Genomic DNA, 13,819 nt, shown 5'->3' on the forward strand with positions numbered 1-13,819 from the left:
AGTTTATTTAAAATGATGTTTGGGAGAGGGAGTATAAATAATGCTGTTAAGCCTAACTTTTATATACACTGGAATATTGCCTTTTACCTAGTTTCTTAGCTCTCAACACCATTGCTTTTTGCTGCACAAATCATGACAGTATTATATCAGATAGAAGAAAATACAAAATTGTGACTATAATTGGCTTTATTTGCCAGCCTGGTCCTTTCATGGATATGGTACTTAAATGTACATTTATGTAGTAAGTTTATGTAACTTGTTGTATTTGGAACCTGTTACTTCTGAAGGATATGCATGAGGAAATGACACTTTTTCCATTGTCCAACAAATGCATACAAAATCACTGTGAGGACCATTTCCCATCTATTTCCAGATAATATTGGTTGACTGCAATGGAGAGGGTGGTATGAAAGAAAAGCTTGTTTAAGGATATGATACTAAAACCTGAGTCTTAAGGCACTTTATTTTTACTGAATGTAAGAGCAGAAAAGATATCTCAATTGGAAGTGATGAGAAGTAGCAGAATTTGAATTTGTTTTAAACAATACGGAGGTGAATATCATAAAATGAGGAAGAATTGGTGTGACTTTCATGGAAGTAGTATGTCATGTATGTATGAGAGTTCTTTGAGAGAACATGGACAGGGAAGAACCAGGTAATGTTACTTGGATTTCCAAAAAGTAGTTGAGAAGATCCGTCACCAGAAGTTTGAAAAGAAGTTGAATTGCCATGGAGAGTGCATCCTTACATTGATAGATGACTGCTAAAAGGGGAGATGGGGGAAAAGTTCACGTGTAAAAATTGTCTCTTTTCATGATGGAATCTTATGTGGGTTTGTGCTGGGAATCCATGCATTTCAATGTATTCATAAATGCTGTGGAAAAGGGGTAGAATAATGAGGCAAAAAAGTTTGTTGACAGTATTAAGTTACTCAGGATGTTGATGCTGAAGGGCTAGCCATGAAGGATTGCAAAAGGACATCGCTGTACTGACTGCTAGATGGCACCCTGCAATTTCATCAAGTCAAATGTGGTAATGCAGGCTGGGGAGACAGTATGAAAAAGGCAACCCTTGCTATGTACACAGTGATGGTCACTGAAGTGATGTAATTTGGTAATTAATAAGATTTCGCAACGGAAATGAAAGTGCTTGTTCAAAGTTCAGCAGTAGTCAAAATAGCAATCAGAATCCTGGAAATTAGGAAGGAAATGGAGACTCCATTATACTGCCATTACATCTTTATCTTATGCCACGTGCAGTCTACTTTGCACCTCACAGGACCGTGTTGGCAGAACTGCATATACAGAGAAGGGCAGAAGAGACAGTCAAAGGAATGGAACAGGTCTGTATGAGAAATTAATAAATATTAATACTCTTTTTGAGCTAGAACAAAAATGACTGGAAGATGATGATATAGGGGTCTATAGTACTGGTGATACAGAATAGGTAAATCACTGTTTTTTCCAATGCAGAAATGAGGTAAACCCAGTGTCACTGCTTAACACGGGTTCAAATCAAGAAAAGGGAGTTTCTTTGCACAGGTTTTTATTAAACTATATGCCTTTGCCAAAAGGTGTTGGGCATGCTAAAGATTTGCATGTATTAAAAAATAAATGAATTTTAATACCCTATATGATGGGAATTCAGAGATTTTATGAAAAAGATAATTTGGTGCTGGCTCAGGAATCACTGAACTGTGGGTTGCTGGTGGCTAAAATAATATGCAGAGAAAGTATCACTAAAAGGGCAACTGTATATTACCTTCCGCAAACATCAACTATTGAGTGCTGTTTCTATTAGTTTTCTCTGAGCTAGTGGTTTGCGTCAGTAAATACACATTTTTCTACCATGCTGTAGCTCAAAGAAAAGGAGGAGAGGTAAGGAGGGGAAAAAAAAGAACAGAAAAAAAGAGGAGGTAGAACTAAATTATTACGAGAAGGTAGAAAGGTGTTAAGAATAAAACAATATAAAAAGAGGGAACCAGCGAGGGACAGAGAATAGCAGTTCTGATAGCAACCATCACTTCTTGGTGGGGTCCAAGTAGGAGCGGGTGCTCCTTGGTGATGCTCAGCCCAGAGGCGTGATTAGACAGGCAGCTTGAAACAGTTGCCAGGTCTCTGTCAAACTTAGTGGTCTTCCTGGCACTTGAAATGGCCAAGCTGACTAGGAATGGGTAAAGTTTGACAAGAACATACCAAGACTTGGTGAGGCTTTGGATGTGGAAGGTAAATAAAAAAGTGAGTGTATGTGCAATTTCAGGAGATTCTGGAGGAACTGGAGAAGGAGCGTGGCATATTTGATATCTATATGGTGAGAGAGTCTTCCTCTCATCATGGAATGGGCATGAGTCAGGATCCCATGAGCGCACCTGAGTTTCTGTGTCTAAAGTCCTCCACTGAGAATTTTCCAATTTATATTCCTGTTAAGCAATAGACTTGGTTAACAACATAAGCCATCACACTGGGATTTTTCATCTTCCTATGGCAGTCATGCTACTGAATGTTCTGGTGTGACACAAAGCTAATGATTTGGAGGAGTGAAGCATGGTTGGGTAGGGAAGTTTTTTGAGGCCTGATTTCAAGGTGAATTGGTTAGCTGTTACACACCGTACTAAAGAGATGTGGGGAGGAATTACTGATAGTTTTGGAGACGTGATGCAGGTTTGACCCTCTGTGTGTCTCTCTTACATTTCTGTACAGTTGTGTTAGGATAAGAACTTAGAGCAAAATTTATTTTTATGATTCAGACAGTAACAAAACAGGTTTAGAGACAGTCTTATAAAACCAGAACAAAAATCCACTCTTAAAACTACCTATTACTTTGATCATCTTGAAGACTATCTGTCTAATAAACTGTTTCATGCTTACATGGCCATTTGGCTGGCATCTGATTCTTACTTTGCAAGATCATTATCCTGGGAATTGCTTTCATTGAAACAGATTAGGATTTGGTGATAAGTGTATCTTTGTGGACTCTTTTTGTCCCTGAAGTGCCATTCAGATTCAAGCTTTCCCTCTAAGGATTTCCTATGATTTATATTCAGTGTTTAATCAAACGTGCATACTTCTATCAAAGGTTTATTGATTGTCCCCCACCTAATTATCAAAATGGTGATGTGCATAGGGCATGGCTGGATGGAATCATCGTACAGCAGAGCAGTAAAACAACTTCCCCCCACACAAACTCACTGCAAATTTATCTGGTGTTTTCTTTAGCTATGAATGGGTTGGGAAGATTAATGTTCATTTGTATTTTGTAGTTTCCAGTATTGTTTGCAATGTGTTTGGAGCTGAGCATGTTCAGTCATCTGGAATACTTGAGATAGGCAGTTCAAAGTCTTGTCCACAGCTTTCTAGAATAAACTGGTAGAACATTAAATTTCCATTGACATTGCAAACAAATGTATACGACTATTAAGTGCACTGAGTTGAAAAATCACTGGAACTTTCAACAGTGACTTGAAAGTATTCTCTTTACTCTTGCTATGCTTTTTCTCACAGAGGAGAATAAAATTACTCCCAAAAGGTCATATGGGAAGCCTGTATTTAACGTTCTTTCTAACTTGATTATTTAACACTTGTTTTTTCAAAACCTGAGCCAACAGTTTGGAAATGGTTTCTCTTACCAGTACAGTCAGACTCCGCGTGACTGGTCTCTGATTGTGTTAGATTCCACCCCCCCAACCCCCCGCATCAAATTCTGTAGAAGTTTAGTCTTTGTTCCTTCTTAACATTTGTGTTCTTTGGAAGTCATTAATTTTTTTTTCTTCAGCATCAGACATGCAGTTTCTTTCTGTTGCTCAGTTAATTTTGTGTTTGATAATGCCATCTACCTTTGGAGAGGGAATGTCTCACCTTTAGTTTTCTGAGTGATGTGCTATAGTTCAAGAATGGACAATACAAAACAAAGCTTTGTATAATTTTGTAATGCATTTTTACAGTATTGTATGAGGGTTTAACTTTTCAATTTATTCAAGTCAGTTGGTCTTACTGAAGCAGCAATTCTCCCAGATGTTGTATTTGTGTTGTGGTGACTTTGCTCAGGAGAGCCTTTGTGTCAGAATGACTGTTGGGTGAATGCACAGCTCTTTGCAGCAGCGCTTTTTTCTGGGAAAATATCAGGAGACTGGTTTTCCCCCTTAGATACTAGGATAGGTTTTGTTTAGGTTAGCATATTCTTTTTGGTTTCTGTTGCAAAATCAATTACTAAATGAATGGGAAAAATAAATTGATCCAACAACATGTGAGGTGGTTTTCGAATTGAATTTTTATATTTATGTATATCATCAACTGGTGATCGATGTGCAGTGTTTGGAGAGAAATTTTTATTCTTAGAGTACATTTTAAAAAGAGACTCCAAACTGTGGTGTTTATTATAGCAGTGCCTCACATTTCAGCAGCGAATTTCTGTACTTACTGGTTTTTCACATAGGAAATTATGCAAATAATTACTTTCACTATGCTAATCCTTCCAACTGTGAACTTATAAAAATAACTAGAGAAGACAGGTTTCGTTGGTGGTCAGATACCTATCAATAGTGATCAGATGCTTGAAGAAATACTGATCAGGTTTTGGGCAAGTGCTTTGTATGAGTTGATGCTTATCCAGAAAAGCAGGTAAATGGCTAGTGAATGGAATTAGGCAGATTTTCTTAATAATTCATGGACTCATATGGGAGCTCAGCTGTAAAGCATGTTTTTTGAAGTTTGCATAATGGTTTGTGTGTCTGCTCCTTTGCTTTTTTTTCTTCTAGTTTGTATTGTAAATGTGACTAGCGTGCTTCAAAACCTCTGAAACATCTCCTGGTTTTGACTGCCACTTGAAGATCAGCGTGTTTCACTTTTGACCCTCTTAAATGAACTGTATTTCTATTGTGGAACTAATGCAGCTGCCTGATGAGATAAGGCTCAAACTTCATTTGAATAAGTTATTTTAAACTGAGAGCTGCATTTTCTACTAGCATACAGTTAGCTAACTATTTTATATAGTTACTTAAGAGTGGGTGTGGTTCATTATGGTATCTGGGCACAGACTTAGCAGGTTGGTGCTAACAGTTCAGGAGTGAGTCAGATCCTTCCAAGGCACACCAGAGCTGCCCTCCCCGGCTGAAGAAAACTACGTCCTGCAGTTTGGAGCCACATCCACTAGTCTGGCTTTCAGTCACTCCCTGCTCATCTCATTTGGTGCACTCTTCCAGTCCCATCCTTCCCAGCTGATCTCCACTACTCAGATTGTATTGACATCTGCCATCCCCTTAGTAATCCTGTTTGCAGGCTGAAAAGTCCTAGCCAGTTTTGTTCTTCACTTAAAAGCTTCTCCATAGTTTTTGTTATCCCTAATGATTTCATGCCAGCCTTGGAGATTAGAGGGGGAGGGCAGAAATTCCACAAGTATTGAGAGGTTGAGAGTGCCCTGTAGGTTAGTACAGTTGCTTAAATAATGTTGTGGTTCTAAAAGTCCATTTGCTGCATTTACGACTGAGATTCTTCTGGTTTACTGTTGAGTTGATGCTTTCAAAGAAGTGTTTCATGTATCAGCAGATCCCATTCATGAATGGCAATAGTCAGCTTCAAAGCCAGCGTCCACTACTTCATGTGTACTCATGCTTAATTTGTCTGCCTTTTTATTACTTGTTAGTGTCACTGATGTTCCTCTGTGCAGACGGCACAGGCACAGTCCCCAGCGTAAGTGGGACTCTATTGGGACTTCCCTCTACTATAAACAAAATGACTGTTTATTCAAGTTGTTAGCTGACTGTCTTTAAGGTCAGGTCATTTGTCATGCAAGAGCCTGTTTAGGAGAGCTTAGTTTCTTTGGAGCCGTTTGTGAGAGATCTTTGGTAAATGTCTTTTGGTAGTCCAGGTGGACTATATCAGTGATTTCGCAGTGTGCTCATTGAGTCCTTCAGAGAAGGACACTAGACTGAGATGTGGCTTTTCCTTACAATGGCTGCATTACCTTCTTATAAACACATTTGAGGAGGATTCTGGTATGGGAAGTCTCCACAGTTTTTCCTCAGTGTGTAGATCTAAAAAAAGAAGGGGAGTTTTTTTTTCTGTAGTGCTTTATCTCCTAGGAATCCTTCTTGGCATCCTGATTGTCTTCTGGCCCTGGAGGAGCACTTTAATATTCCTTCTCTCATCTGGAAAGGGCTTATTTTTAGGCTTTTTCCTGTTTGTTTCTCAGACTTGATTGCTGTATTTCTTAACTTAAACTTAACTTCTTAATTTAAATGTATTTCTTAACATTACCTGTTAGAGCTTATGGTCACTTCCCCTCCCCCCCGCCCCGCTTCCCCTTTTGAATACCACTTCTGATTTTCTGCAATATATCATTTTACTTCACATAGTTTCCCTGACTTTACTATTTAGCCATGTTGTTATTTTTTTCTAGTTTGTTTAAAAGCTTCTTTTATGTGAGGGCAAGCAGTTATCTTCTGCCAATGAGCATGAATGCCTTGCAAAAGCATGATCAGGAAATAATTACAGCAAACTGTTTTGACTAAGCATTTGTATAGAAGGGCATACAGGAAAAAATGAGCCAGAATATAAGCAAGTTCTAAAAGTGAAAATAATATATATTTTTTTAACTCTTTATTTTCATATTTTGTAATCCTGAATAAATTGCAGTTATTTTGCTTTAACTAAATTTGAAGAATACCTGATTTCTTTAAATGCCTACTGTCTTAAAAAATATCTATGCTAGATGAAAAACCAAAGTTTTCATTACTAGAGAGGCAACCAATTCTTGCAAGGCTAGCCAGCCTAGCAGTAGAGCAAATGGGTTTGATGGATGGACTATTTGATGGATAAGGAGTAGGCTGGATGGCAGCATCCAAAGAGTTGTAGTTAATGGCCCAGTATCCAAATGGAGATCAGTAACAACTGGTGTCCCTCAGGGGTCCATATTGGGACCGATACTATTTAATACCTTTATTAATGACCTAGACAGTGGGATTGAGTGTGCCCTCAACAAGTTTGCAGATGACACCAAACTGAGTGGTGTGGTTCATGTGCTTGAGGGAAGGAATGCCAGCCAGAGGGACCTTGACAGGCTTGAGGAGAGGGTCCACATGAACTACATGAAGTTCAACAAGGCCGAGCACAAAGTCCTCCTGCACCTGGGTCAGGACAATCACTAGTATTAGTACATGCTAGGGGATGAATGGATTGAGAGCAGCCCTGAGGAGAAGGACTTGGGGATGTTGGTAGATGAAAAATTGGACATGAGCTGGCAATATTTGCTTGCAGCCCAGAAAGCCACTCATATCCTGAGCTGCATAAAAAGAAGTGTGGCCTGTAGGTTGAGGGAGATGATTCTTCTCCTCTGTTCTACTCTTGTGAGACCCCACCTGGATACCACATCCAGTTCTGGGGTCCCCAGCACAAGACAGACATGGATCTGTTGGAGCAGGTTCAGAGGAGGGCCAGGAAAATTATCAGATGGCTGGAGTGTCTCTCTTATGAAGAAAGGCTGAGAGAGTTAGGGTTTTTAAGCCTGGAGAAGAGAAGGCTTCAGGGACATCTTATTGAGGCCTTTTAATACTTAAAGGAGGCTTATAAGAAAGCTGGAGGGAGACTTTTTACCAGGGCCTGTAGTGATAGGACAAGGGGTAACAATTTTAAACTAAAAAAAAGTTTTAGTAGGTTTAGATTACATATAAGGAAGAAATTCTTTACAATGAGGGTGGTGAGACACTGGAACAGGTTGGCGGAGACATTGTGGATGTCCCCTCCCTGCAGGTGTTCAAGATCAGGTTGTATGGGGCTTTGAGCAACCTGATCTGGTGAAAGATGTCCCTGCCCATGGCAGGAGGGTTGGAATGAGGTGATCTTTAAAGGTCCCTTCTGACCCAAACGATTTTATGATTCTAAGTGGAGAGGGATTCCTGGTTGACTATTAATAAATGTAATGTACGAATTTGCTGAAGATAGAGCAAAGAACCAGTGTGCTGTCTGTAGGTATTCAGGAAGATGTGCATGTTAGGATATCTGTATTCAGAAAAGTGGAGGGGTTTTTTGGCCCTCTTTAATTTGGATTAAACTATGCTGGGCATGTCTATGTTTTATGTAGTAAAATTCCTTTTAATACTAAAAGATTGAGTTAAGAAATTTTAAGGAATGTCAGATTTCTTAATTTTGTAAGTGAAACTTAATTTTTTTCAAAAGCAAAAAGGAAGTGTTGTATTAAATGTTGCAAAATTGCAAGTAGGTATTCCACACTGGGCCCTCACTTTGTCCCTAGTACAAATGCTGCTGCTTCAGACTTATGCCATGCACTGACAGACCTAAATCACCAGTTTTCCAAGTGAATGTACTTTTCAAAACAAAATGTATTTATAGGAAATTAAAAGCTTCTAAAAGATAATTCAGGAAAAATTATTCAGAAGAATGATTTTTTTTTTTTCCTTGGCTTCTTCCAGGTACTAAATTTGAGATTTGTGTTTTTCTTTAAACGGCTGTTAAAACCTGGAACAGGTGTATCCATTGTCCAAAAAGCCTATCTCTACAGAAGTATGTTCTTAATTTTGCTGTTTCTTTTGGTTCATTTTTTCTTTTTCTAGCTTGAATTATCTATCCTTAAACTTAATGCTAAATTTGGCTCTCTGCTACCTGGAATAAAGTAGTGGAATGCTATATTCCCATATTACCCTGTTGGGTTTTGCCATGTTGCGGATGTGTGGTACTAAGATACCTGACTGCACACAGCTGATGCTTCAGAGTCATTTGTGTGCAACTCTTCTGTGTTTCCCAGCACTGTGGTGTAGCTTTCTTGATGCTTTGAACCACCCTGTCCCCTTTTTTTCCTGATCATTTCAAAGCTGATGAACTGGTCAAGTGTAGTCCCAGCATATCTATGTGAGTCAGCAGTTCTGCCTCCTCATAGCTGTGTATGTCATAGGTGAAGGAGCTACTGTTCCTGTCTCTTCTGGGACTGTTTTCAGATTGGCAAGGTAGCTTCTTGAATCTAGGCTGATTTCACATTTGCTCACATATCTGTGAATTGCTTTTACTAGTATTTTGGGCTTTGAGAGTACTGACCAGGAATACCCAAACTGACTCTGCTAAGGTACTGCCTGAATATAAGCAAAATGTTTCTGGCACTGTAGTGGCCCCAGAAGTAGTTTAGCTGTAGTTGCACATAATCCAGCCAAGCCAGTAGCCATGAGTGACCCACAGTCTGGTAAATCACCTGTGAGTAACTGGAAATTGACCACTGAAGAACTAGGAGTATAAAACAGAGAAGAAACTGATTGGAGACTCTTATTTTCTGCCTCTTCTCCCTTTCCACTGTGGTGGTGAAAAGCATTTATTTATTTGAATTCCAGAAGCGTATTGCTTTTTATTGTATAAGAATCATGTAAGTAATTCAGAATATTTTGCAACAGCAATTAGCATTAGTAAGAATTAGTAGCAGTTGTTTTAAAAGTGGAAATCATTTCAAGCTGAGAAGACTGGTACTTATGCTTGGACAAACCAATTTTTTTTTTTTTCAGTTTGTCTTTTGACAGCTATGCAAAGTATTAGTTAAAACTGGTTTTGACAGGAAAGGATAGAAAAAAACATCTCATGTTTGCCAGGAGAAGAAATCCTTGTCTCTTGGAAACTCAAATACAACTGAAGGATATCTACATGTTAGCTTCAGAGCAATAAATTATTATAAGCAACTTGAGGAGCATGACCTATACTTAAGATTGTCTAATCCTTTCTACTGTGTGATTCTGCTTACTGTTGCGTTTTTACTTTGTTAAATGTAAATAATTATGAATTATGTTTTCTGAGCTAGCGGTTTGCTGAAAGTTGAATGAATCTTAGGAAGTTAAAGATACTGTTAGTATCTTTATCGATATTAATCTAGTTCAATATATTGCATTGCTCAGGGTGTGTAGTAGAAGAGGAGCGGGGTCTTTTGGCTTTATTTCTGTTTCAGTGACCTTTTTTATGGAAAAACTACAGTCCTTCCTGTCTTTAGGAAGGAAATAAAGAATTGTCTATGGATGGTCATTGCCATTATCAGGGCTCTATTTTTGAGGTAACGTGCTTCTAAACGTGCGTTGTAAAACAAAAATACAATGTAAGTTAAGAATATCCTTAAAACTAGTTTGGCATTTTGTATCTGGTCTTTTTATGTGTGAAAGCAACAAATACTAGACTGTCTTTTGTCTGTTAACACCTAGGGTTGAAGGAGAAAAGACCAGCATTTTGTTCAAAGCCATATATTGTGAATAATCAGAGGTTTTCACAGCAAGTAAATAGCCTTGAATGATGGAGTCCTGACTCGGTGTGAAGGAAAGAATTATTTCCAATTACCACTTACCAGTCATAGCTATGAAGTTCATTAATGTACAGTACTCACTATGTAGCAGACTTCTGATGAATATCTGTCATGTTGGATTGCTTCTGCTAGGACATGTATGTACAAGTAAAAAGAATAGAGTTATTACTGCATTCTGGGATAAAATTGTTGCAAAACTCCACTACACATGTACTGTGGCTGTTTTGGTGGTTAGATATTGATGAAGTTACAAAGCTGTGTTAAAATTGAGAACCCAGCTGGATTTTTGCTTAAGCATTTGTAATAATTCTGAGATATTATTTCTCTGAGTTAATGCAGTGAATGAAAGAAGTCTATACTTCTTCCAAATCTGCTGGTTTAAGTGGCAAAATTGTTACATGCTCTTTCTCACTGGGCTAGATTTTTCTGTTTAATGGAAAATAAAAAGATTTGATTCAGCAGGCATATGATGATGAATGTAGTATTTGGTTAAGCATCTGTTATGCTCCTATAAAGGTAGTCAAGTATATTAAATTTTTTGCCCTAGAAAGAAAAACTTAATGAGAGCTACTGTATTTACATATTGTATGTATTTCCTTTGTAACTTCACCTGCAGGTGTCTGCTGTATTTAGTGCTAGTAGCACTAGGTATATAGTGACCATTGCAAAGAAAAACCTGTTATCTTTTAAGCATTTTGGATCTTACATTATATTTTATTGGGCCTTTTTGTTTTTTCTTAAATGGGGATGCCTTTTTGGAAATGGCATTTTCTTGTGGAAAAATACTGCATTTTTTATACTGCTTAAAACTGCAGAATGTAGTTCTGATAACTTTTGTTTTTGCAGTTGTACTCGCTGAATGATTACAAGCCACCCATTTCTAAAGCTAAAATGACACAGATCACCAAGGCAGCAATCAAGGCTATAAAGGTAAGAAGTTAGCTAACTCCGTTTGACTCCTTTCCATTTCTCATCTGTGTCAAAATAACTGAATAGCTTAAAGAATTTGCTGCAGAACTTTCTACCTCCCTTGTTCTGTGTACAATTTCCAAGTTATGATCAAATGTGATAGTGGTGGGATTTTGTGCAACAGAAGGCTTAATTTGTTGTGTGACTTTCATTTGTTGGTTGTTATATGTGAGAATGAAGAGTCAAATTGGTATAATTCTACCGAATCTGAAAGACAGGGTTTTTTTCCTCAGTTTAAAAAGGAAACACTGACGTTGCCTGAGAACAGATGAATAAATATAAAACTACAATTCTGCCCCGCCCCCCCCCAATTATAAGATATTTGTGCCTTTGGATCAATACAATTGTTTAAGTTTTACTTCATTTTTATAAATTCCTAGCATACCTTTTCATGGGTTTTGTTCATAGATTTTATTTTTGATGCTGCTTGCCAAACAGCAATGGAGCAGCAGAAAACAGCACTGAAAAATGACGAAGGAAAGAAGTATGCCATTAGTGTTAAGCATTAAAACAAATGGAAACTCAGTGAAAGCTGGAGAGGTGAAAAAGAGGCTAGGATAAAAGCTAAAAATCCACGAAATTATGCTTTTCCTATCTACATTCCTCTGCTGAGAATGCAGATACATTTTCAGATAATTAAATCCATATTGGGATTTTCTGTAATTTGGAGAGAGAGCAGTTGATGACATAAGAGTGAAATTCACTGGCTTTCTTAAATACAAGAAGTCTATGTAAATTAGAGTCTGTGTGCTGCAGTATAATGAAAATGCTAAATACTTGTTTTGAACATAAACAAGTAGTAAATGGTAGTAAATGTTTCTATAAATTAAACAGTTAAATTATACCAAAATGTTTTATCATGTATTTAACTTGGAAATCCTACTTCCACTCTTATAATTTCAAAAACAACATTTAATTATGTAGAGCAGTTATTGAGATGATGTAGAGCCATTGTAGTGATATCTGAGATTTAAAAAAAAACAAACAGTCCAATTTTAAAGAAAAAGTATTCAGTAGCTGTTATAAGGCCTTGCTATACTCATGTTTTTAGGTTATTAAAGTGAACACTTGGAAAATAAATGAAATACAGAGAAGTGCTATGCTTAGTAACCTTAGGCTAACATCTTAGTTGTGTACAATGAAATAATGATACGTTTTTGAAGGAACAGTTATATTACTCTCTTAGCTCTTACTAAATAAGTGCACGGTGTTTAAAAAAATCCAGTGTAAAAAACCTTCAGAAGGCAAGAAAAAGTGAGATAAGTGCTTTAATATGCTGTTAAATTTTCTAAGGAAGACAGCATGCTCAGTTGTAGGTATTGGATTGCTGATTAGTCAACCTAAGTGTCTAATTCTGGTTTTACTATCAATATTGCGTGACTTGAACAAGCATATGTATCTTCAGATTTTCTCTTCTATTGAAATATTGTTTTATTTTCCAGTTCTACAAGCATGTTGTACAGAGTGTTGAGAAATTCATTCAAAAGGTAAGTCAGTCACAGGTATTTTGTGTTAGCACTGAGAAAAATTTCCTCATTTTGGATTACAGAGTTTTAGGTACACATATGGATTAATATTTTTATCACACGTTAGTTTATTTCAGTTTTTAGTCACATTCCGTTTCTGCTAGTAATCAGTAGCTGATCATAACCTATGATGCAGGAAGACAAATACTTTGTCCCCATTTTGTAGTTATGATATACTTTGATCTGAATGACTGTGGATACTGTCTTAGGACTACTTCTCTGTATGTATTCATTTAATGTTGAAAGAGGCTGTCGGTGTAGCCTATGTGAACGGCTAACTGCAAAAGAATTGGCAGTGGTTTGGCGAGTGACAGTTGCTTTTGCTTTTCTGCCAGGTTTTCACATAGATTTTAAAGCTGAAGGGAAGATGACCATTCAGCCTCATCTTTTGTGTAGCATGAGATGTAGCATTTCAGTCAGTAGTTCCTGCTAGTAATTTAAAACAAAAAATATTTATATGGCTTGACTGGAATTACTTTTTGGGAAGATACAGTACTAACTTAAAGATTCTGAATAACAAAGAATTCTATTGCATTTTGTTTTCTTGCAACAGTTAATTATTCTTGGGTAAAACTGCATTTTATCTCCAGTTGGAAATGCATAGATTCCGATTTGCGAGTCTTTCCTCCTTGTCTGCATTGTACTTGATTGTTCAGTTGATCATTTTGGTACTGAATTTCTTTTGCTTTTGTAAACAGGAGTAAATTATGATCAAATTGCCTTTTTGACAAAAAAGCCAGAGAAGTTAGTCTGTTAAGAAAAATTGCATCCAACATTGCAATATTCTGTTGTCCATTTTACGAAGCAGTCTAGATTGCTCTGTGTCAGTAACCTGTCTTCCTCATTATCTTTTATTCCTTGGTGCCCAGTGTATGCTGCAGTGCCTTTTGGCAGTGGTTGGACAGTGTAGACATGGTTCAGCTTCAGCCTGGTGTTTTTAACTGTCTCGGAACAGTTAATGATTGAATTATTTCAGTACTAGAACATCAGTCCTATGTGGAAAAGGTGTCATATGTATGTTTCATGGTACTAGTAAAGACTAGTAGTAT

At 37.4% G+C, this 13,819-nt stretch overlaps 1 protein-coding gene across 1 annotated transcript in view; it reads left to right on the top strand.

Annotated features, from left to right (window-relative positions):
* Nucleotides 1-13,819, top strand: part of SCAF8 (SR-related CTD associated factor 8) — a 96,532-nt gene that overhangs the window by 11,375 nt on the left and 71,338 nt on the right. Inside the window, exons 2-3 of the mRNA XM_059828200.1 lie at nt 11,122-11,205; nt 12,687-12,731. Coding sequence (XP_059684183.1) covers nt 11,122-11,205; nt 12,687-12,731 — 129 coding nt within the window. The remainder of the gene's footprint in view (nt 1-11,121; nt 11,206-12,686; nt 12,732-13,819) is intronic.

This window comes from Gavia stellata, chromosome 2, assembly GCF_030936135.1.
Source record: "Gavia stellata isolate bGavSte3 chromosome 2, bGavSte3.hap2, whole genome shotgun sequence".
Classification (NCBI taxonomy): domain Eukaryota; kingdom Metazoa; phylum Chordata; class Aves; order Gaviiformes; family Gaviidae; genus Gavia; species Gavia stellata.